Raw genomic sequence first — 21,997 nt, 5'->3', positions numbered from 1 at the left:
GTATCAAACTTCAGTCGTTACAAGACAAAAATTTAATGAAAACTGGTCAGTGGATATATAATAATCCACAGGGCTAAAGAGTTACACGGGACTGTATTAGAAATTTAAAATAGATGCTGAAGCAAATGTTACATATTATCATCATCTGATTCATCTTCTTCCTTCAGTGATTCCTGTTAAGAGAAAGATAGTGCTTAAAATCAATTTTTAATATTGTTGTAACAGCCTGAATCTAATTAAGGTTAAATAAGCACGTCGCTGAAAAATGAACACTTAGAATAACATACCCAACTAAAGAAAAGGATAATTAAGTTTATCTTGCTCTAACAGTGAACAGACTATATACTCTTGATAGAACACATGGAATGAAAGCATTAAATGTCCTGAAAAACCTTATGTTTTCACATGCAAAATTTTTGGAACCAGGGCAAACATATCCCCATTGAGGATAACCTAGAAAATTTTGGTCCTTGGTTCAGTTTGCCTCAAGTATTATTTAATAGAAATCAATCACGTTCCTTTATTATTCAACACTTAACTTTCATACCTAGAGACAGTTTTGACATGCTGCAGCTTACCTTAGCATACTTCTCTGCCTCTTCCCTTATGTCTTTTGGAACAATTTCATGTCTTCCTTTAGTTACTGCAAATTAAGCCATATAAATGAATTAGAAATGAAGCCTATGTTGTGATTTGCAATACAACGTATCCAATCCATAGGTAAGATTCATCTAATGTTAAAGTTGTTTATGGTAAAGCAGCCCTATTCATTATAGTTTTTATTTTTTTATTTATTTTTTTAGTTTATTTTAGAAAGAGAGAGACAGAGTACGAGCAGAGGAGGGGCGGAGAGAGAGGGAGACACAGAATCCGACGCAGGCTCCAGGCCCTGAGCTGTCAGCACAGATTCTGATGCAGGACCTGAGCCAAAGTTGGCACTGAGCCACCCAGGTACCCCATATTCATTATAGTTTTTAAAAACCCACTGGAAAGAGGCCAACTAACCAGCAGCAGAAGAGGAAATGAATAATTAGTGATATATTTGGACAACAGAACACTATACAGCAAGGCAAATGAATACTGTACATAACACAAATAATTTACACAAATGGAATGTTGAAGAAAATAAATCAGGGATAAAAAAATAAATATATACTGTGTAATTCCATTTACAGAAAATTGAATGACAGGCAAAACTACCTATGGGAGAAGGCAGAGGACTATGAATTCAGAGAGGCCTAAAGGGTGATCTGGGGAGCTGGTCTATTTAATAGTTGACCAGAGAGAGCACAGTGGTTACATGAATATGTACATGTACGTCATTACCAATTTTTAAAATTAGAAAAAGGCGCCCAGTGGTAAATTAGGTTTAGTACAGATGACTGAGAGCAAATAAATGTACAAAAATAACTTACTTTCACCAACCCAGCTTAGCTCTAGTTCAAAAGCTTTATCCTTAACTTCATCATGTACTATGTAAATTCTAGAACACAAAAAAGTTTAAAATTAACATTTGGTCCTATACAAACATGCACAGTCAGCACAAATGTCCCTAATATAACCTCAAAAGAAACATTTCCTCAAATGGGAAAAGGCCAATCGTTACTTTTGCCTTTTCAGGATATTTGTTTATTCCTTTCATTAAGTGATTATTTTTTAAACTAACTTAGTAGTTTGCAGTTATTACTGGTCCCTCCAGTCTGAAGCTTCTTGGCAGGTATCTTTTTAAACCTCTTCTCCATTTTATAAGCACTATATGCCCATTAACCTGGCCTCTAAACTATAATACATAACAAATTACAACAAACAAGAAGGCACTGTCATACAACATATTAAAACTATCATATCAAAACTTTCTTTACATTTTCCAGCATCTTCACACAGTTTACTTTGGAGGATATTTTTAAAGCCTTGCTATAGTATGAGAAAGCATCTTAATTTTCTAGACTAAGTAAAAGATACATAGTGCTCCATTTTACTAAATGATAAGGGATGGCTTTCTTACACAGAACTAATTAGCATCTGCTGTTACACCTAAAAATAAAAAGGTGTGGTAAGGGCTGTTTTCCAGAAGCATTTCTCTGTGAAGGAATGGGAGTTTATCACATTTAAACTGTTGTACAGTTCAGTAAGGATTCTTTATTTTCCAGGCAGTTGTCAGGTAGTTCCCAGTGTTCCTCATGTTATTAACTGACAATCACAGAATGGGTTCTGCTTCTTAACTGGGAAGTGGAAGGGTCTCTTGGTAAAAGGGAGGAGGAAGGCAGGTGATGTGGCAGTTGGAACAGTGGTGACAGGACAAAATTATATAACACTTCCCAATATTTTATTATAGCTATCAATTTAGAAGAGATTAAGGATGTCATTTAAATATATAATAAAGCCTCTTAGATTTTTTTCCTTGCATGTATTATTAATTATAAAACCTGAGGCACTTGCACAAACTGCTGACTAGACCATGTTGATGTAGTTCTCATGTGGAAAAGAAGAGCCGTGAATCCTCTGGAATATTATGTTTATTACTTTTAAGTCTAAAAAGCTGGCTGCAACTCTTAGCATTTCATTGGATTTTCTGAAATACCACATGCTTATTATTACATTCTTTGACCTAGAAGAACCGTGAATTCTGAAGCATGCCACTCAGGACTTTGAGGTTACTTACTGCAGTCACATAAGCATTCTATTCTATGTACCTGTAATATGAACCACTTCAGGACTTCTTAAAGCTGTTTTTAAATGTATTGAAATACTGTTTTGTTTTGTTTTTTTGAGACACAGAAAGTGCCCAAGTGGGTAAGGGGCAGAGGAACAGAGACTCTTAAGCAGGCTCCACACCCAGCATGGACCCCAAGCAAGGATCAATCTCACAACCCTGAGATCATGACCTGAGCTAAAATCAAGAGTCAGACGCCACCCAGGTGCACCTGCTCTCTTCATCTTCTTAAAAAACTTTCATGATTAACGTATCTTGCCCAAAGAAACAGACTGTATAAATGAGCCAGCTTCGTGGTTCACGTGTAGAAATAATTTAGCTATAAAACCTAAAAATTTGTAAGCTAAGATGCCTATTACTGGGACCTCTGAGATTTGAAAGGGTAGAAGCTATCAAATGAAGTGCTTACAGGTCTGTTGTATCCTCCTCCTCGTGAATTCTGTCACCTAATAAGAGTTTTATATTAAAGCTATTTTTCCCCATCCCATTTGCTGAATCACGAGGTCTGTTCCGTCACTTGAAATATGGATATTTCTCCATAATGAGACGTCATTAGAATGTTACATTCACCTTAGGCACTAAATTATTTCCAAACAAAACAGACCTCTAGAATTAATGTATAAGATCAAATGAAATACTTGTCAGTGGTAATAAAAATTTCAACTTACATTTTTGCAACTTCTTTAACGACATCACGGCAGGTCATTTCTTTCATCTATAGAAAATATTAAGTTATGAGTCGGGAGAACTTCCCACTTATATAACTATTTTCAGATTCTTTGCACAAATTTTGTCAGTACCCATGGTTTTGAACTAGAGTCTCAGACATAAAACCAAAAACATAATACACTGAATTTAAGAATACCAGTCTTACTAGGAAATACAGACCTAATATGTGGGACTGACTACAAAAGCAACTGGCATGGGCTCTTAAAAAAATAAGCACTGGGAGAAGGTGAAGACTGAAATGTGAGCCTTAATTATCATGGTTTGAAAAAGTTGCAAAATGAAACAGATTACTGAGGTGGTTTGACTACAGACTGAATACCTAATACTATCGTCTGTGTAATAATGTTATTCTACAGAGATGAATGCTGAAGCATTTAGGGATACAGCATCATGATGTCTGTAATTGTTTCAAACAGTTCAGGAAAAAAAAAAAATGGGTAAAAATATTAGAAAATAACTTTTCAATCTAGATGAGGAGATTTGTTGCACTATTTATCTTTCCTGTTTACATTTTTTTCATGTTAAATTGGGGGGAAGTAAATGAAAAGAATGCCTATTTCTTTATACTTCTGCCCTTATAGGTTATAATTAGTGAATTGTACCATAATAATAAAGACAAACTTAAGTAAACATGGAAAAGCACATTTTAAGTGACAATTATATTCTTATATATGTTCATGAAATTTTTATTTTATGACATAATATTCTTAGTTAATAACATCAGAAGAACAAGCCAGAGCAATGATGTAGATCATGGGTTGGCAAACTCCTTTATAGAAATAAAGAGCCAAATAGTAAATATTTTAGACTTTATGGTACATATGGTCTTTGGTCTGTGTTCCAACTCTTAAACTCTACTACTGTACTGTGAAAGCAGCCAGTGACTAAACATGACTGTGTTCCAATAAAACTTTAGAAAGCAGACAGTGTGCCATAGTTTACTGACCTCTGATTTTAGAGTGTGTTTTTGTCATTAAGTATACACATGTTCCTCAAAGTGATATTCATTCTTAGCTCAGATTTGTTTATTACAATTTGACCTCAGAAAGACAGGATAGATGACTGCTCTGAATACTGTATTTTCAAATTTCCACATAACATTCAGGAGAGATGAAAGCAAGAGGGAAAAGAGAAGGTAGGAACTTAGCACCACACCAGAGGGGTGTGAAAGGACGTGGTCTAAGAATCATGAGGTCTGTTCATAATCGACATATACTATGACTCTAGCCAGTGTGTTTCACATAGAATTGAGCTAACCTAAAATGACCTCTGAGGTCTTTTTGTCAATTTTACTAAAATACCAAATATAAATTAGGCTTTTGTAGGCCTATAATTTGGCATAAAATTCTAAGCACTCAAAAAATGTTTTCTAGAACCTGACCTGAAGTTGAATGGTTGAGCAAGTTTCCAGTTCAGAATATTAAATATATATGAAATTTTTTTGTCATTTACCACAATACTGATAAAATCCTGTCTTTAATGGAAGTTTCTGATAAATAATAAAGAGTGGATACTGTTTCAATGTTAAGTTGAACAGTTTGACTAAAGGGAAAACCAGGACATTAAAATTTTTTTTTACACTAATAATTTATGGCTCTTGGGGGAACAGAAAAGTGGGCAGTTTTAACAGGATGGGGTTTAATGCCTTATCTAACTAGGAACAAAGGAAAGAGAAGCACCAGAACACAGACTCTAAAGACTTTCAAAGTTCTCAACCTAAGGGTCACAGAGTTCCATGAACGGACCTCAAGGATTATGAAATTATATGAAAATTTCCATGTGTATTTTTCTGGATTAAGGGGTTTATCATTAGCCATCAAAATCATAAAGGGCTCCATGACACAACTCTGTAATTATCATACATATCTATAGCACATATATCTATATATATATCGTATCTGTGTCATACCTTATCTGTATAGATACAGATATGACCAGCTTTCTTATTCAGCCTATTACATTCAGAAAGCCCTGCTCAAAACAGGAAACCACACTCTATGTAATCTTAAACAGTTTCATTTGTTGTGATAAAACTTCACTACATGAGGGTAACGTCCTAGGAAAATTCAAGCATTAAGTATGTATTACCTGAAGCTTTTCTATTTCCGTCTTTGCAGCTTGCCTGGCTTTGCCAATAGCACAACCCCAATAACCCTATTTAAAAAGAACACACACCAAAATATACATACATAGTTTAATTAAATTGCTATACTATTCTGAAATCATTAGTAACTACAACTGTTCCTATTCAAAGGTTAAGAAAGAATGTTAAATGATTTTCAAAAGTAAATATGGAGAAATACAAACACATTCTAATGAACACCAAGCTGAAAAAAAAATGTAATTCTAGAATTATCTGGATTATTTGTATTAGAGGCATATACAAAGAAAAACACACACTTCATGAATGAGACGTTTTTCAGAGTAGGAATGGAAAAATTCTTAGTATTATGACAAAAAGTTGAAATAATTACACAGTTCAGTATTCTAAACTTTCAATTTTTATTATATTGAAATTTTTTTAAAGGATTCCCATTTATACTTGTGTATCATGACAAAATACAGTTTTTATTTTTATAATTTTTTTTTTTTTTTATATTTATTTTTGAGAGAAAGATAGCATGAGCAGGGTAGGGGCAGAGAGAGAGAGGGAAACACAGAATCTGAAGCAGGCTCCAGGCTCTGAGCTGTCAGCACAGAGCCCAATGCAGGGCTCGAATCTACGAACCATGAGATCATGACCTGAGCCAAAGTCAGACGCTTAACTGAGCCACCCAGGCACCTATAGTCTTTTTTTTTTAATTTTTAAAAACCATAAATACCTCAGAAGAGAGATAAAGTAATTAAAGATGCAAGAAATGACATTTAAATTTTTTTTTTTTTTTTTTTTTTTTAAGTTTATTTAGGGGCATCTGGGTGGCTCAGTCAGGTAAGCGTCAGACTTCAGCTCAGGTCATGACCTTGCAGTTTGTGGGCTTAAGCCCCGCATCAGGCTGGGCTCACTGCTGTTGAGCGCGGAGCCCACATCGGATCCTCTGTCCCTTTTCTCTCTCCCTGCCCAGCTCACATGTGTTCTCTCTCCCAAAAAAAAAAAAAAAAGTTAAAAATTGTATTTACTTTTGAGAGAGAGTACAAGTAGGGAAGGGGCAGAGAGAGAGGGAAGCCCAAAGTAGGCTCCACACCACCAAAGCTCACTAACAATAAGATCATGAGCTGAAATCAAGAGTTGGACACTTAACTGCACCAGACTCCCCTAAAATCCTTTTTTTTAAGGGAAGGTATTAGTATTGGTCTGAAGACTTGCTAATATTTGTCACAATAAAGGAAAATACCACATATTCAGATTTTTAGGTTCACTATTTAGTTTCTATGAACAGCATATTGAAAGCCATAAATCAGGGCACTTGAGTGGCTCGGTCAGCTAAGCCTCTGACTTCAACTCAGGTCATGATCTCATGGTTTGTGAGTTTGAGCCGCATGTCAGGCTCTGTGCTGACAGCTCAGAGCCTAGAGCCTGCTTCAGATTCCATGTCTCCCTCTCTCTCTGCTCCTCTCCTACTCACACACACACACACACTAGCTCTGTCGCTCTCGCTCTCTCAAAAATAAACATTAAAAAAATTTTTTAAGCCATAAATCCTTCCTTTGCCTCATATCCACAGGTTGTTATTAATAATAAACAAGAGGGGCGCCTGGGTGGCGCAGTCGGTTAAGCGTCCGACTTCAGCCAGGTCACGATCTCGCGGTCTGTGAGTTCGAGCCCCGCGTCAGGCTCTGGGCTGATGGCTCAGAGCCTGGAGCCTGTTTCAGATTCTGTGTCTCCCTCTCTCTCTGCCCCTCCCCTGTTCATGCTCTGTCTCTCTCTGTCCCAAAAATAAATAAAACGTTGAAAAAAAAAATTTTTTTTTAAATAATAAACAAGAAATGGTTACTTTCCTTGAATTTTAAAAGAAATTTCATGTAATCCAAATATATGACTTACATGCTAATGAGATACCATTAAACTAGAAATAGAAATTCATGATTCAAAATTACTCACATATGAAACTCCTGATGGGTCAATCATGTAGAGCTGTGCACCATCATTCACACTGTAAGACCCTAACATGAAACTGCATGAAAGTAAGTTAGGTTTAAACCATAGTTCTTAAAATACCATAAAAATACAATAAAAACAATTATACTTTCTAAGATAAACTACTAATATACATATAAGTCCTAATAAACACTTTGATGAGGTAGTTTCAATAAAAACTAGTATATACTTGAAATTGTTCAAAATTTGTGTGGCTTTGGTTAGTATTAAACTTACTGGTGAAACTGATCTGAGAAGACAGCAGTGTAGACAAAGAAGTAATGACAGGTGAAAACTAAGGAGAAGACCCAATAGGTAAAGGAATAAACATGAAAAAGCCAAGATAACAAAACTAATGGGAATACATTCAGTCTGCCTCAAACTCTTGTTCCATCCTTTATTCTTTCTTGGATATTTCCCCAATATTCCTCCAGTTATTTTTCTACAATAATCCAGACTGATTTAATGTGTTTTTATATGTGACAAAATCAGGCCATTAAATAATCATGATATTAGTGATTTTCTGAAATTGTGATTTAGTTTGCCTTAAAAGGAGAAAAGAAACCAGTCTCATCTTAAGTATCACTTCCTATACAGACTACTATGACAGCCAACTGTCCAATTCCCACCCCTACAATCATTTCCTTCCATCTTCCGTGAGACTTATCTCTCAGAATATATAACTGATTATCATAACCCTTCAACATTTCCTTGTATGGAACATAGACTTCTGTATGATCTTGCCCGTACCTACATCTTCAGTATCCTTCCACATACCAAGTATGCTTGACTACCTCTACGTTACCTGAAATGCCCATGTAATTTCATACTAGTCCCTTTGAATGAAATATTCTTAACCATTCCACCTATATTTCACATTCTTTTCCTTGCCATCTCTTCATGAAAGTGTCCTTTCCCTAACTGATGCCCCACTATAGTCAGTGCATTTCTTCATCATATCACCTATAAAATTGTATCAATGGTAACTTACTCATTTTTGTGTCCTACCCCCTCCCACATCTACGACTGACTCATAGTATATGCTCAATAAATATTTGCTGAAAAGTTCTCTCCACTATTTTTACTTGCTTAAAAATAGAGAAATGAATTCAGAGTGCTGTTCAAAGGTTTAATGAAAGTTGAAAGGTATTGAAAGCAAAGGGTTTCAATGTAATTTAAGTGAGAACCTGAAGAACAACTAATATAAAAAATGTCCACAGGCCTATCTTATGGCTAGAATAAAGCTCAGGTTTTCTCTAACATCTGTCCTCAGTAATTTAAATATGACTGATTATAAGCAACTCAAAGGTAGGACTACAGCTAATAAACTTTCTTTCCACAACATTTTAACAGTGGAAGCAGTCGGATGTTAGTAAATGTTTTACCATGATCAAACAGAAATGTTTATTTTTTTTAAGTTATAAACTAAACAAGTCTTTTTAGGAAAATCTAGAGTCATGACAGGTCTCTGAGCCCTATTTAAATATTTACATGTATTCCAAGTCTCAATACAATTGAATCTCAGCTTTCCTCTCAGAATAAAAACACCAGCAGTTCATCTTAACCGAAATAAAAAATTGTGACTGAGAACCATGAAAGGCAATTTTGTATGGACTCACTCTCGATTGCTAAAAAAAAACTCCCAATTAAGAGCATTGAACCTAACCGCTTAAAGTATATCAGATGGAAGTTAGTAAGAAAACTGCAGTGTTAGTTTAGTTGGCTACCCTAATAATGACAACAGAGGATGTAGTTAAAATCAGTTTGTTGCCTCCTGAGAATGTTGGGGTCTGACACCAGAGAATTTTTTTTTAATTTTACTGAGAAATAATTAACATGCAGCACTATACAGCATATAGCATGATGGTTTGATTTACACATATTGTGAGATGATTACGACAGGTTTAGGAACATCCATCATCTCAAAAAGATACAATGAGGGGTGCCTGGGTGGCTCAGTCGGTTAAGCGGCCCACTTCGGCTCAGGTCATGATCTCACGGTCCGTGAGTTCGAGCCCCGCGTCGGGCTCTGTGCTGACAGTTCAGAGCCTGGAGGCTGTTTCAGATTCTGTGTCTCCCTCTCTCTGACCCTCCCCTGTTCATGCTCTGTCTCTCCCTGTCTCAAAATTAAAATGTTAAAAAAAAATAAAATAAAAAGATACAATGAAGAGAAAATATTTTCTCCTTGTGATGAAAATTCTTAGAATGTACTCTCAACAACCTTGCCATATATCACATAGTAGTGTTAACTACAGTCATCATAATGTACACTACATCCCTAGCATTTATTTATCTTAGAGCCTTTTACCTTTTGACCACATTTCTCCAGAGAATTTATTATAATCAAATTAAAGTTCTTACTATCAGTTCTATGTTTTCTCGTCACTTCAAATTTGTGGTCTTTTTCACAATTCAAAGTTTTTATTTTGATGTACAGTTTTATTGGATCACTGTCCTAATACTTCTTGGTCATAGCTCATTTTTAAGGGTACAAAAAAAAGGCTAAGATACCAGGGCAAACAGATACCTATAGTCCAGATCTGACTATGTCACAAAATTTCATACCTGCAGCCAAAAGGTCTAACAGCACTGTAGAGTGTATATGCATGTACATACATAGCCACTCTGTCTGCAAGATGCTATAAGGGAGAAAAACAGAAGAGCTTATCAGTAAATTTCTATTACTGTTCAAAAGGTTCCTCAACATATTAGCAACTTAACTTTTTTTTTTTATGTTTATTATTTGAGAGAGAGAGAGAGAGAGAGAGAGAGAGAGAGAGACAGAGAACAAGCAGGGGAGAGTCAGAGAGAGAGGGGGAGACACAGAATCTGAAACAGGATCCAGGCTCTGAGCTGGCAGCACAGAGCCTGACGCGGGGCTCGAACCCACAGCCTGCGAGATCACGACCTGAGCCGAAGTCGGCTGCTTAACCGACTGAGCCACCCAGGCATCCCTCAACTTACTTTTAATGGAATGTTATAGCCAAAATTAGATCTGAAGTTGGAAGCTTCTTCTCTTGCAATGTCTGCTAAAGATCGCGCATCGGCCAGCAAACCTGCTACTGCCTGAAAGAAATTAGGTACCAATTTAGTAAATAAATACCTTCCTATCACAAACCAAGGAAAGTGTGTAATTACTGTAGGCTTACTTAATATTTTAACAAGCATCACCATTAGAAACCATTTCGCTTAAAGGTCTTTATAAGGCACTCTGGCATTTTGATGGGATGGGATGAAAAAAGAAGTATGGAATTATAGTTCAGAAATTTACCAAGTGTGACTTCATTGTTTTGTTCAATGACATTCACAAGCAGTATTTCTGTAATTAATCCTCCATGTCTCCCAATTTACCAGTCACTCTAAGCAACAAGAATAAAACTATCGATCTTGATCAGGACTGATCTCTATTTAAAGCAGTTCTATGTCAAGTTACTAAAAGTTTGGGTCTAAAAGCCCAACCTCAAATCTTTTTCAGCTTATTGACTAATAAATTGCAAGGACAAACCAAAACATGACAAACCACACATCTTCCAAGACTGGTTAACTGCAATTACCAAACCATGTGCTGAGTGAGATATGCTGGGGGCACTATAGTGAACTCAGTTGTGCAACATTTGGAATTTGGAGGGATACAGATGTTGAAGTAGCTCAGTTTCAACATTAGATCATTCATACTCCTTTTTTTTTTTTTAATGTTTATTTTTGAGAGAGAGAAACAGAGTGCAAGTTGGGGAAGGCCAGAGAAAGAGGGAGACACGGAATCTGAAGCAGGCTCCAGGCTCTGAGCTGTCAGCACAGAGTCCGACGTGGGACTCGAACTCTCGAACCATGAGACAAGATCATGACCTGAGCTGAAGTCGGACACTTAACCGACTGAGCCACCCAGGCGCCCTGAGATCATTCATATTCCTTTCAATGCCATCATACTGTTGAGCACCTGGGTTGTTGTGATAAAAAATAAGTATCATACAAAAATCCATTTGGAACAGGAAACGGGGGGGTGAGGAGAGCGCAGTTTAAACTTAAATGTAAAGTTTAAGAAGTTGTGCAGTGCATGTTAGTCATTGTTATTCTTTAAAAATAAAAATATTTTTCTAAAAAAATAATATTTTTAATTGTATGTGTATTTTTTCTTTTACGGTTATTAAATTTTGGGGACATAAACACTAAGTTGTTTGTAACTAAATGCATAATCAGAACCACTGGGTGGTTCTTTTGGTGTAGGTAAACCAACAAAAAAAATTACTGAAACTCAGTACTAGGAACCAAGAAGTCCAGGAATTGCCAGCTTATTTACAGAATTTAAAAGTAAGTGATATCTGGGGCGCCTGGGTGGCGCAGTCGGTTAAGCGTCCGACTTCAGCCAGGTCACGATCTCACGGTCCGTGAGTTCGAGCCCCGCGTCGGGCTCTGGCCTGATGGCTCAGAGCCTGGAGCCTGTTTCCGATTCTGTGTCTCCCTCTCTCTCTGCCCCTCCCCCGTTCATGCTCTGTCTCTCTCTGTCCCAAAAATAAATAAACGTTGAAAAAAAATTTTTTTTAAAAGTAAGTGATATCAAAATAATAGCCACTTTTCTACTGCTACCTACTAATAGTAGTAACGATGAAAATTCCTAAAACACAGCACTCATTTCATGCTAAGCATTTTACTTAATTTTAACATCGTAACAACTGTTAAGAGATAGGTATTACTACTGCCCTACTTTTGCAGGTGAGGAAACTGTTTACAAGAATTTCCCCAAGGTTATTCAGCCAGTAAGTTTCACCATTTAAAGAGTCTTCTGTTGCTTTGGAGAAAGCCTACTGTGAAGTCCAATAATTCTCAAACCACTGAAGGTAACTGCGGAGACGAAACATTAATCCTTTATTGTCTCCAACCCTCTTCAACATGAAATGTTTTGCCAATTTCCAGCTATAAGGAATGCCATCAGTTTCCTGGCTTTAAATTAACAAATGAGACAAATTTTAAAGTTCTAGGGCAACGTTTTCCCATCACTACCTTTAAGGACACACAACTTTTTTCAAAACGCACCTACCTAAATTTTTCTTCTACTAAAAAGAATGTATAATTCACTAGTTTCTTCCTATCAGCTAGGTTACAATCTGGGAAGTTACATCAAAACATACCAGTTTCATATTGTATGTCAACTATACCCAAATTTTAAGAATAAATAAATATAGAGGTCCACATGACAGAAGAAAAACCATTACCAGATTCACTGGCATAATAAATTTGGGAGAAAAAACATGTTCAGAAAAAATAATCATTGAAGAAGCAAAAAAATCTGTAGCTTTATAGTTTACCAGCTACATTTTACACCTTCATTGGCGACCTACGCTGCCAAGATCTCTTTTCTACACATACTTCCCACCCTTTTGTGTTTGTAACACCTATCATTTAGAAATACCAAAGGTAACTGCAGTATGAGTGGGTCCTACAGGATCTCACCCTGCAGAATGGACTCTGGAGTAACATGTAAGCCAGGCAGACCAAGTTTGAATCCCAGATTACTTCTTTACCAGCTGTGTTTTCTTATCTATAAAAATGGGATTAATATTACTTTCACTGGGATATCAGACACAGGAAATTTATGTGAAGAGGTTCTAGCACAGTATCTGGCACACACTTGTTCTCTTTTCTTCCTTGTCTTTTCAGTAACCAAGGTTAGAATCAGTCCTTTGCTTTTTTTGCTTTTACAGTCTGACATCTATATAGAATGACTTCAGTATATACCAGTAGTGTATTTATGGCTTCACTTGCAATTATGCAGAGCAGTAACTAAATACAGCTGCAAGACATAGAACAGCGTTTATTCCTTTCATTAAACATCGTTTCTTGATGCTCCATTTTACTACAATACAAAGATACAAAAAGCTAAAAATTCTATGCCTCTCAAGCTTATACTTTCACTGGTGATCTACACTGCCAAGATCTCCTTTCTACACATACTTTCCACCTTTCTCCCCTCATTTTCTTAAGGCAATTTTTCAAATATATCTCCAATCAGGTTACAAGAACGCTACCTTTCTTCTGGACAGTGAACTATTCACAAGCCAGTATCAGTAATCACTCTGTGATTACTTCTGTGGCTGCTCTCTGATTGGTTTCTGCCTCAGTTCTGACGTAATAAAGGAGTTCTTATAATCACAGTTTAACATATTACGGTTACTTCACAAGAAAGAAATTGGACAAGACAAAAAGGAACATTTTAAAATGTGACCTACCATTCCAACATGCCGATCAACATTAAAAAGTCGTTTGTTGGAACCTTCTTCATAAAGTTTAGAAAGGACTAACTTTTCTACCCCAAAGACAACGCCATCTTTACATCTGATTCCAATAGCTGTACTGGAACAAGTAGAAAAAAATCAATTTTTTTAACTGAAAATAAAAGGAACTTCATAAACTTTAAGTTTAAAAAAAAACCATAAAAATAGGTAACATTTTTTAAAGCATGCTAAATTTAAATTTAAAACAAATACATTTGAAAACGAGAAAGAGGACAACCTGAAGTGTGATAAATTAGGTCCATGTAAATGTACATCATGAGATGACCAAAAAAATCTAGCATATCATGACATAAAAAGATATTAATACTTGTGAGAAAAGATGCCAACAAAATAGTACAAAATGGCACAGTGTCTGACACATGATAATACACTATAATAAATGTTGACTTAGCTCATGTCCATTAAAAATGGTACATAAAAATGCATAGAAAAGACAGGTTATATACAAACCAAAAAGTAAACAGTGACTAATCTAAGTGGAAAAATTAGAGTTCTTTTCTTTTGCTCATTTGCTTCTTTGGCAACAACCAGTGTTTATAAAACTATATCAAAGAATATACATTTTAGACAACTGCTGAAAACAAAATGGATCTTAATCTCTTAAGTAAAATGTGGAGAAATTATATGCTACCACTTCAAGATGAAAATATATCATTAACTTTGTTCTTCTAATTCTTTTTTAATTTTTTTTTTTAACATTTATTCATTTTTGAGAGACAGAGACAGAGCAGTAGAGGGGCAAAGAGAGAGGGAGACACAGAATCCAAAGACTCCAGGCTCTGAGCTGTCAGCACAGAGTCTGATGTGGGGCTCGAACTCACTGACCATAAGATCATGACCTGAACTGAAGTCAGGCACCTAATCGACTGAGCCACCCAAGCGCCCCTTTTATAAAAATTTTTTTAATGTCTGTTTATTTTTGAGAGTGAGAGAGAGAGAGAGAGAGAGAGAGAGAGAGAGAGAGGAAGAGGGAGGGGCAGAGAGAGAGGGAGACATAACGTGAAGCAGGTCACAAATGGCAAGTTCGTGAGCTGAGCAGAAGCTGGACGTTTAACCAACTGAGCCACACTGGCACCCCTTCTAATCCTTTTAATAAAAAGGGAATTCTGATGGAAAAAAACCAGATAAATGAACAGAGCCACACATAAATTTCACAAAAAATTTCAGACACTCCTTCTCTCACAGATCAGGTATCTTCAATGGTTCCCCTTTTGAGTTTAAACTCCTTGGTCCAGCTTTCAATCCTGAGAATCTACAAAGCCCATGTAGCTTATTAAATTTCCTATTATAAATCCCACACACTACTGAATTCAACTTCACTATCTTCCCTCAAACACCTTATGTTCATTTTTGCTTTTATGTGGTACTAGCAAAAAGTATTTACATGTGGACTTTACTAAAATTCTGCAAACGGGCACGTGGGTGGCTCAGTAGGTTAAGTATCCAACTCTTGATTTTGGCTCATGAGATAGAGCCCTGCCTGGCTCTGCTGACAGCACAGCCCTGCTTGGGATTTTCTCTCTCCCTCTCTCTCCCTGCCCCTCCCCTGCTCTCTCTCAAAATAAACACACTTAAAAAAAAAATAAGAGTAAAATAAAATTCTGGAAACACTTCCCTACTCCACCTCTAACCCAAAAGATTTCATTATATAAATGAAAAAATTTGGCTCAAACACCAACACTATTTGTTTACCAGGCAAAAAAAAAAGTCCTTCAAGAGGACTTTTTAAGAGAATGAGACATTATTAAATAAATTATTTTTAAAAAGTCTTTTAATTCATCCCAAAGCTGCTTTAGATTCCAAGATACAATGATCATGTAAGTATAACTGACTGCAAAATCTCTTCAATAAAGGACTCATAAAATGTGTCAACAAGCTAATAGTTCAACCAAGATATTACAATGGTACCAAGGAATCATTTTGGCACATTACACTAAACAGTAAAAGACAGAGTGAAGGAAATGAGTCCAACAAGAAGATATCTTAGTGAGTCCCACACTTTTGGGGTGTGCCAGCAGAAAAGAATTTAAAAAAATCCTGCTGGATGTGACGAACTGCATAGGACACTTCAAACACAAGGAAATAAAAGATAAAATGACAGGGGCGCCTGGGTGGCTCAGTTGATTACGCATCTGATTCTTGATTTCAGCTCAGATCATAATTTCACAATTCATACCCCCATGTCGAGCTCAGCATAGAGCCTGCTTGAGATTCTTCCTCTCCCTCTTCCGTTCTCCCACTTGCACTATCTCTCTCTCTCTCTCTCAAAATTTAAAAAAAGATAAAATGACAAAGTAACAAACCTAACAGCCAAGCAAACAATGCTATAAATCAAGAATTTTAAAAAGGAAAATGGGCTGGCAAAGATGATAAAGGAATTTGGTTATATACACTACATGTGAGACATGGTGGAATGTCTAAGTGGATAACTTGGAACCAACGGGAAATATAGGACTGAGGCTCATGGAAAGACCTGACCTAAAAAGAGACCCGGAAATGACCAGTAAGTTGAGATTATTTTAGGGCACCTATTATTTTGTACCAAAGTAACATAAAAAGCCTAATTACCAAAAATATGGAAAAGGAGATACTTGATACCTGATTAAAACATACTAAATTTCAAGTAAAACAATGTTTCTTACCTACTATTTTCCACAGCTTTCATGGCATATTCAACTTGAAAAACTCTTCCATCAGGAGAGAATGTAGAGGCTGACAGGTCATACTGGGAAGAAAAAGGTAACAATAAGCTTAAATTATGTATCTTTCACAATAATAACCTTATCATCTTTATTTTGAAATGCCTTACACATCAGAAAGATGAGGGGAAGGAAGGAGTGTTAAATCTCAAAGATTTTGCTTTGAAGAGGAAAAGGCAGAATGTCAGAGCGGCAAAAGCAACTAAGAGAAAAGCTAGTTTAGATTTCTGCTACTGAAAAGCAACAGATACAAGTCCAAGGTAAAGTCAGATGTTTTCCGCACTGAACAAAGTTGATTTTTGTACAAAATGGACATGCTCTGGGCTCCAGATCACCACAATAAAGTGAGTAAAATAAACTTTTTGGATTCCCAGTGTATATTAAAGTTATGTTTATACTGTAGTCTACTCAGTGTGCAGGAGCATTATGTCTGAGCTGTTAGTGAGTTGTAATCACTGATCACAGATCACCATAACAAACTTAGGAGTAATGAAAAGGTTTGAAATATTGCAAGAAGTACCAAAATGTGACACAGAGACATGAGGTGAACAAATGCTGTTGGAAAAATGGCAGCAACAGACTTGCTCAAAACACAAAATGGCACCAACAGACCTGCTCAAAACACAGTTGCTACAAACCTTCAATCTGTTAAAAAGAAAAAAAAATGCAATCTGTGAAGTGTGTGCCTGTACTACAGTATGGTAGAATCAGAACTGTTGTCAGAACAGGTTAATTCATTGCTGTGGCACTAACAAACTGAAAGACCTTACGGAAAAAAATACAGCATTTAAACATTTAATAAACATCTATTATATACAGTCACTATAAGAAATTACAAAGAATTGGGGCACCTGGGTGGCTCAGTCAGTTGTATGTCTGACTTTGGCTCAGGTCATGATCTTTCTGTCCATGAGTTCGAGCCCCACATCGGGCTCACTACTGTCAGCGCAGAGCCCACTTCAGATAGTTTGTCTCCTTCTCTCTCTGCCCCTCCCCTGCTCATATTCTCTCTCTCAAAAATAAATAACACATTTATTTTTATTTTCTTTTTTAATTTTTTTTTCAACGTTTATTTATTTTTTTTGGGACAGAGAGAGACAGAGCATGAACGGGGGAGGGGCAGAGAGAGAGGGAGACACAGAATCGGAAACAGGCTCCAGGCTCTGAGCCATCAGCCCAGAGCCCGACGCGGGGCTCGAACGCACGGACCGCGAGATCGTGACCTGGCTGAAGTCGGACGCTTAACTGACTGCGCCACCCAGGCGCCCCAAATAACACATTTAAAAAGGAAAAAAAGCAATTACAAAGAATACTCACTTTTTTAAATGTTTATTTATTTATTTTGAGAGAGAGAATGAGCAGTGGAGGGGCAGAGAGAGAGGGAGAGAATCCCAAGCAGGCTCCAAGGAGTCAGCACAGAGCCCCATGAGGGGCTCAAACTCACGAACTGTGACATCATGACCTCAACTGAAATCAAGAGTCGGAGCTTAACCTACTGAGCCACCCAGCAGGCGCCCCTACTCATTCTTTTTTTTTTTTTTTTTTTTTTTTTTTGAGAAAGAGAGAGAGAGTATATGTGTGGGGGGGAGAGGGGCAGAGGGGGAGAAAGAGAGAATTTTAAGCAGACTCCACGCTCAGCACAGAGCCTGATGCAGGGCTTAAACCCACGACCCTGGGATCACAACCCGAGCTGAAATCAAGAGTTGAGGGCTCAATCTACTAAGCCACCCAGGAGCCCCAAAGGATACTCATTCTTGAAGTCTTTCATTTTCAAATGAGACCACACACAAATCTATGTGCTGGAAATACAGCAGTAAACTAGAAAAAGGATTATGATGAAAATAAGACAGGGTGAAGAGACAATCTGAGTGCCTAGTACAGACTACCTGATCAGGGAAGGCCTTGCGAGAACATATGTATATTTAGCTATTTAGGTGCAGCCAGACCTAAATGACAAGTAACTAGCCATTTAGGATATGGAGGAGCCATTGTGGCCTTTGGCATAAAAATCTTAGGGTAGAAATAAGGGTAGCATAATGTGGGAAAAGAAACAGGCCACTTGTCTTGAGCACTAAGTGGTGGAGAGAAGAATAAATCATATCAGAGGCATGTAAAGGCCAAACTATTTTGAGTCTCCTAAGGCTGATGTATGAAGTTTTTATCTTACTGTAAATGCAACAGGAAGTCACTGGAGTTGAAGCAGGGGTGGAGGGAGTGATACGATCTCATTTTTCTAAAACTTCATCTGGAACATGAACTATAGAGAGAAGGGTGGAAGCAGAGATCAAGTATTCCAAAGGTGGTGGCTTAGACTAAGGGAAAAGAGATGAAAGACTATATTTGTGAGGGCAAAGTAAAAAAAAAAAACAAAAAAAAAAAAAAAAAAAAAAAACACAACCACCTTGCTAATGGATTGGCTCTAGGAGAGAAGAAATTAAACTTGATGGGTGCCTGGGTGGCTCAGTGGTAGAAGTGTCCGACTGGATTTCAGCTCAGGTCATGATCTTGAAGGTAGTGAGATCGAGCCCCACCTCAGGCTCTGTGTCATCAGTTTCTCTCTCTCTCAAAAATAAACAAACATTTTTAAAAAATAATAAAAATAAATTAACTTGAATCATAGACTTTTTTCATTTGAGCAACTAGAACTGGACCATTCACTGAGCTGAAGATTGTAGGAGATGCAAAATGTAGGGGAGGGGGAAACCCAGAGCTCTACTTTGGACATGTAGTTTGAAATGCTTATTAAACAATCAGGTGGAGGGACGCCTGGATGGCTGGGTCAGTTAGGCATCTGACTTCAGCTCAGGTCATGATCTCACAGCTCTGAGTTCGAGCCCCGCGTGGGGCTCTGTGCTGACAGCTCAAAGCCTGGAGCCTGCTTCTCATTCTGTATCTCCCTCTCTCTCTGCCCCTCCCCCACTTGTGCTCTGTCTCTCTCAAAAATGAATAAATGTAAAAAAAAAAAATTAAAACAAAAACAACGAATCAACAATCAAGATAAATGTCAAGTACACAGGTCTTCATACTTGGAGTTCTTGGAAAAAGCAAAGACCAAAGTGGTCTTCAACAGTGGTACTTCCTGAGACTCAATTTCCTGATCTATTAAACCAAGATCCTTAACTCTACTATGGTAATACCAAAATATCTCACATGTTTATATTTACCAAGTATTTTTTAAAGGGCTTTCAGAACAAAACACTATTAATTGAAGGTAATAGTAATGTAGTGGCGAAGTCAATTTGCTACAACATGCATAACTGAGCATCTACTAATCTAAAACCGTTGTCATAACTTTAGTATCTCATAACCCAATGGATTAAATCATTCCAATTATCAAACTAGGAAAACCAGTACCTGGGCTTAATGCTGAGTATCAAAATCTTGTGAACACTGGGAACTGATGAACTTAGACACCCATTAGTCTATGCCTGTAGTGCACACAACGAATAAATACTTCTAAATAAAAACTAGATTACCTATACGGAGAAATACATAAAAGGAATAAGGAAAAGGCTGCAGATGTGCGGTACGTTTAACACAGGAAAGTAGTAAACTGAACAAGTTAACAAGTCCAACTCCAAAATCCCCAAGTCTGTTAACAGAAGCGGTTAAGTACCTAGCTAATAATCTAAATGTTTACCGTACCGATACCTCAAAGTGATGTTAAGTAATTCGTACAGGAAAAGCTGGGACAAAGGGAAAACTTTTGTAAAGCCTCCTTCAGATTTCACTTTTGAGACAATGTTTCTATCAACTCTGCCCCGACAGGGGTTCCAGGGACTCCCGCAAAGCGGACGGTCAGTACACTCGAAGGCAACATGGGGAAGGCCCAGTGAGTCAGCAGCACCCTGGGAACTGCAAAGGCGGTCCATGGAAAGCTGCGTCCCAGACCTAGGAATCTAAAGCCGCCTTGCCTCGGCGGTTCTCAAGAAGCTGTCTCCCAAACGCTTCACACCCTATTACAGGCTCCACGAGTTTCCACTTTCGGTTTCCCTAAGCGGCCAAAGAAAGTGACTCAGCAATCCAAAGCGTCTCCCAATCACACTGCTGCGCCGCCCAGCCCGCCACACCTGAGCTGAAGAGCTTCAGGTCACGGTCACCCTAAATGAGGGGCCTACAAATTAGCAGGAAAGAATGCTGGGCACCAGACAAGTGGAAGCGGCCCACCTGGCCGAAGGCAGTCCCGGCGCACGCCGAGGCGGCGCACCCCAAGCGGTGTGTCCAAGTTCCCTTCAACGCTAATCTGTTGGCTACTCCATTAGGTCAAGAGGCTATAAACTCACCCCAGTCCCGATTGAGCTCATCGTGCAGAAACCTCCGGGACGCGGAGGGCTTCAAGGCCTAAAGCGCTCCCCCAATACCGCAGCCCGCAGACTAGTAACAGGCTCTCTCATTGGCTGCTCTTTCAACCAATAGCCTTGTCCTGTATGGCTGGTTCCTCTAACATCAGCCTGGGAAATAGAGGATTGTGGGAAAAGGAGGGGCTTGGCGGGCGGGCGGTGTGCGTGTACGGAAGCAAATGAGGTGGGGGGAAAGGAAGAAAGGCAGCCGGGGTTCCTTATTACTCAGTTTCTGTCCCTAGTGTGGTTGAGTCGTCAGAGTCATCGGGTAGTTTGAGGAGGTGCTTCATTCCATTTCCTAGAAATTATTATTTACCTTTAATCTTATCCCTCTTTTTCGCTACTTTATTCTTTCTTGAAGCAAAGCGGAGAGATGCTGTCACACTCTTAACAAAGACCAAAGAAAGTGGTATGGGAGAAGTCTCCCTTCACCCTTGGCATCCTGGTTCCCACCCAGTATCTTGGTAACCCTTTCACCCACCTGTTCTTACAAGAAGGAAGGAAGTTTCACTCTAAATGCACGTTTGAGCTCAGGTCGGGATTTTACAGAAGAATTACTATCTTTTCTATGAGTATGACTCTAGTAAAATTAAGGATAAGACTGATTACCTATTGAGCTCTAGCAGGTCCCAAGTACTCTGTTGAACAGTGTTGATTAACCGGTGAAGGAAACAATCCCATCCCATTAAATGGGAGGAAATGGGCGTAAAAGAGGAAATAGGGGAAACAGTTGCACCTTGTACTTAAAAAGGTAAGAGACAATGGAAGCCTGGTACTTAGGGAATAACTTTCTGATTGGCTAATATTTAAACTGAAATTTAGGATTGTTATGGGAATATAAGCTTGTTATAAGAACTGCCAGGTCAGTCTGGCCTGTCACAGTTGTCATGATTCTAGCCTCCTTCAATCTGGAAAATATTTGCTTAATATTTCTTCATGTTTCACGGCATTAACATTTTTGAAGAATACAAACCATTTATATTATGGGGTATTCCTCAATTTAGGTTTGTATGATATTTTTCATGATAGGAGTCAGGTGGTAAATTTTCAGCAGGAATGCCTCAAAAGTAACCTTGCATTCATATTATAGCATTATATTAGTAGGCACATGATGTCTGTTCTATTACTGATGATGTTAACTTGCTAAAGAT

At 37.8% G+C, this 21,997-nt stretch overlaps 1 protein-coding gene across 1 annotated transcript; it reads right to left on the bottom strand.

The window, feature by feature from the left end:
* Nucleotides 1-17: 17 nt before the first annotated feature.
* PSMA3 (proteasome 20S subunit alpha 3) lies at nucleotides 18-20,943 on the bottom strand. Its single transcript, XM_047861392.1, has 11 exons — nucleotides 20,790-20,943; nucleotides 16,450-16,532; nucleotides 13,742-13,865; nucleotides 10,482-10,583; nucleotides 10,083-10,156; nucleotides 7,482-7,554; nucleotides 5,531-5,596; nucleotides 3,382-3,428; nucleotides 1,416-1,483; nucleotides 579-643; nucleotides 18-173 (listed from the first exon to the last, which is right to left on the bottom strand). Exons 1-11 carry the CDS (start codon nucleotides 20,808-20,810, stop codon nucleotides 129-131), a joined length of 768 nt encoding a protein of 255 aa, XP_047717348.1. The 5' UTR covers nucleotides 20,811-20,943; the 3' UTR covers nucleotides 18-128.
* Between the last annotated feature and the right edge of the window lie 1,054 nt (nucleotides 20,944-21,997).

This window comes from Prionailurus viverrinus, chromosome B3, assembly GCF_022837055.1.
Source record: "Prionailurus viverrinus isolate Anna chromosome B3, UM_Priviv_1.0, whole genome shotgun sequence".
In the NCBI taxonomy this organism is placed as follows: Eukaryota; Metazoa; Chordata; class Mammalia; order Carnivora; family Felidae; genus Prionailurus; species Prionailurus viverrinus.
Note: the sequence above shows the minus strand (reverse complement) of the source record. Positions and strands in the feature narration are given on the sequence as shown.

Bases quoted from the DNA above. Each gene is read 5' to 3' on its own strand.
- PSMA3 (XM_047861392.1), bottom strand. From the start codon at position 20,810: ATGAGCTCAATCGGGACTGGG. The intron at 16,533-20,789 runs GTGAGTTTATAG...TTTTCTTCCCAG, and splicing joins TGAGCTCAATCGGGACTGGG to TATGACCTGTCAGCCTCTAC. The intron at 13,866-16,449 runs GTAAGAAACATT...TACTTGTTCCAG, and splicing joins AAAGCTGTGGAAAATAGTAG to TACAGCTATTGGAATCAGAT.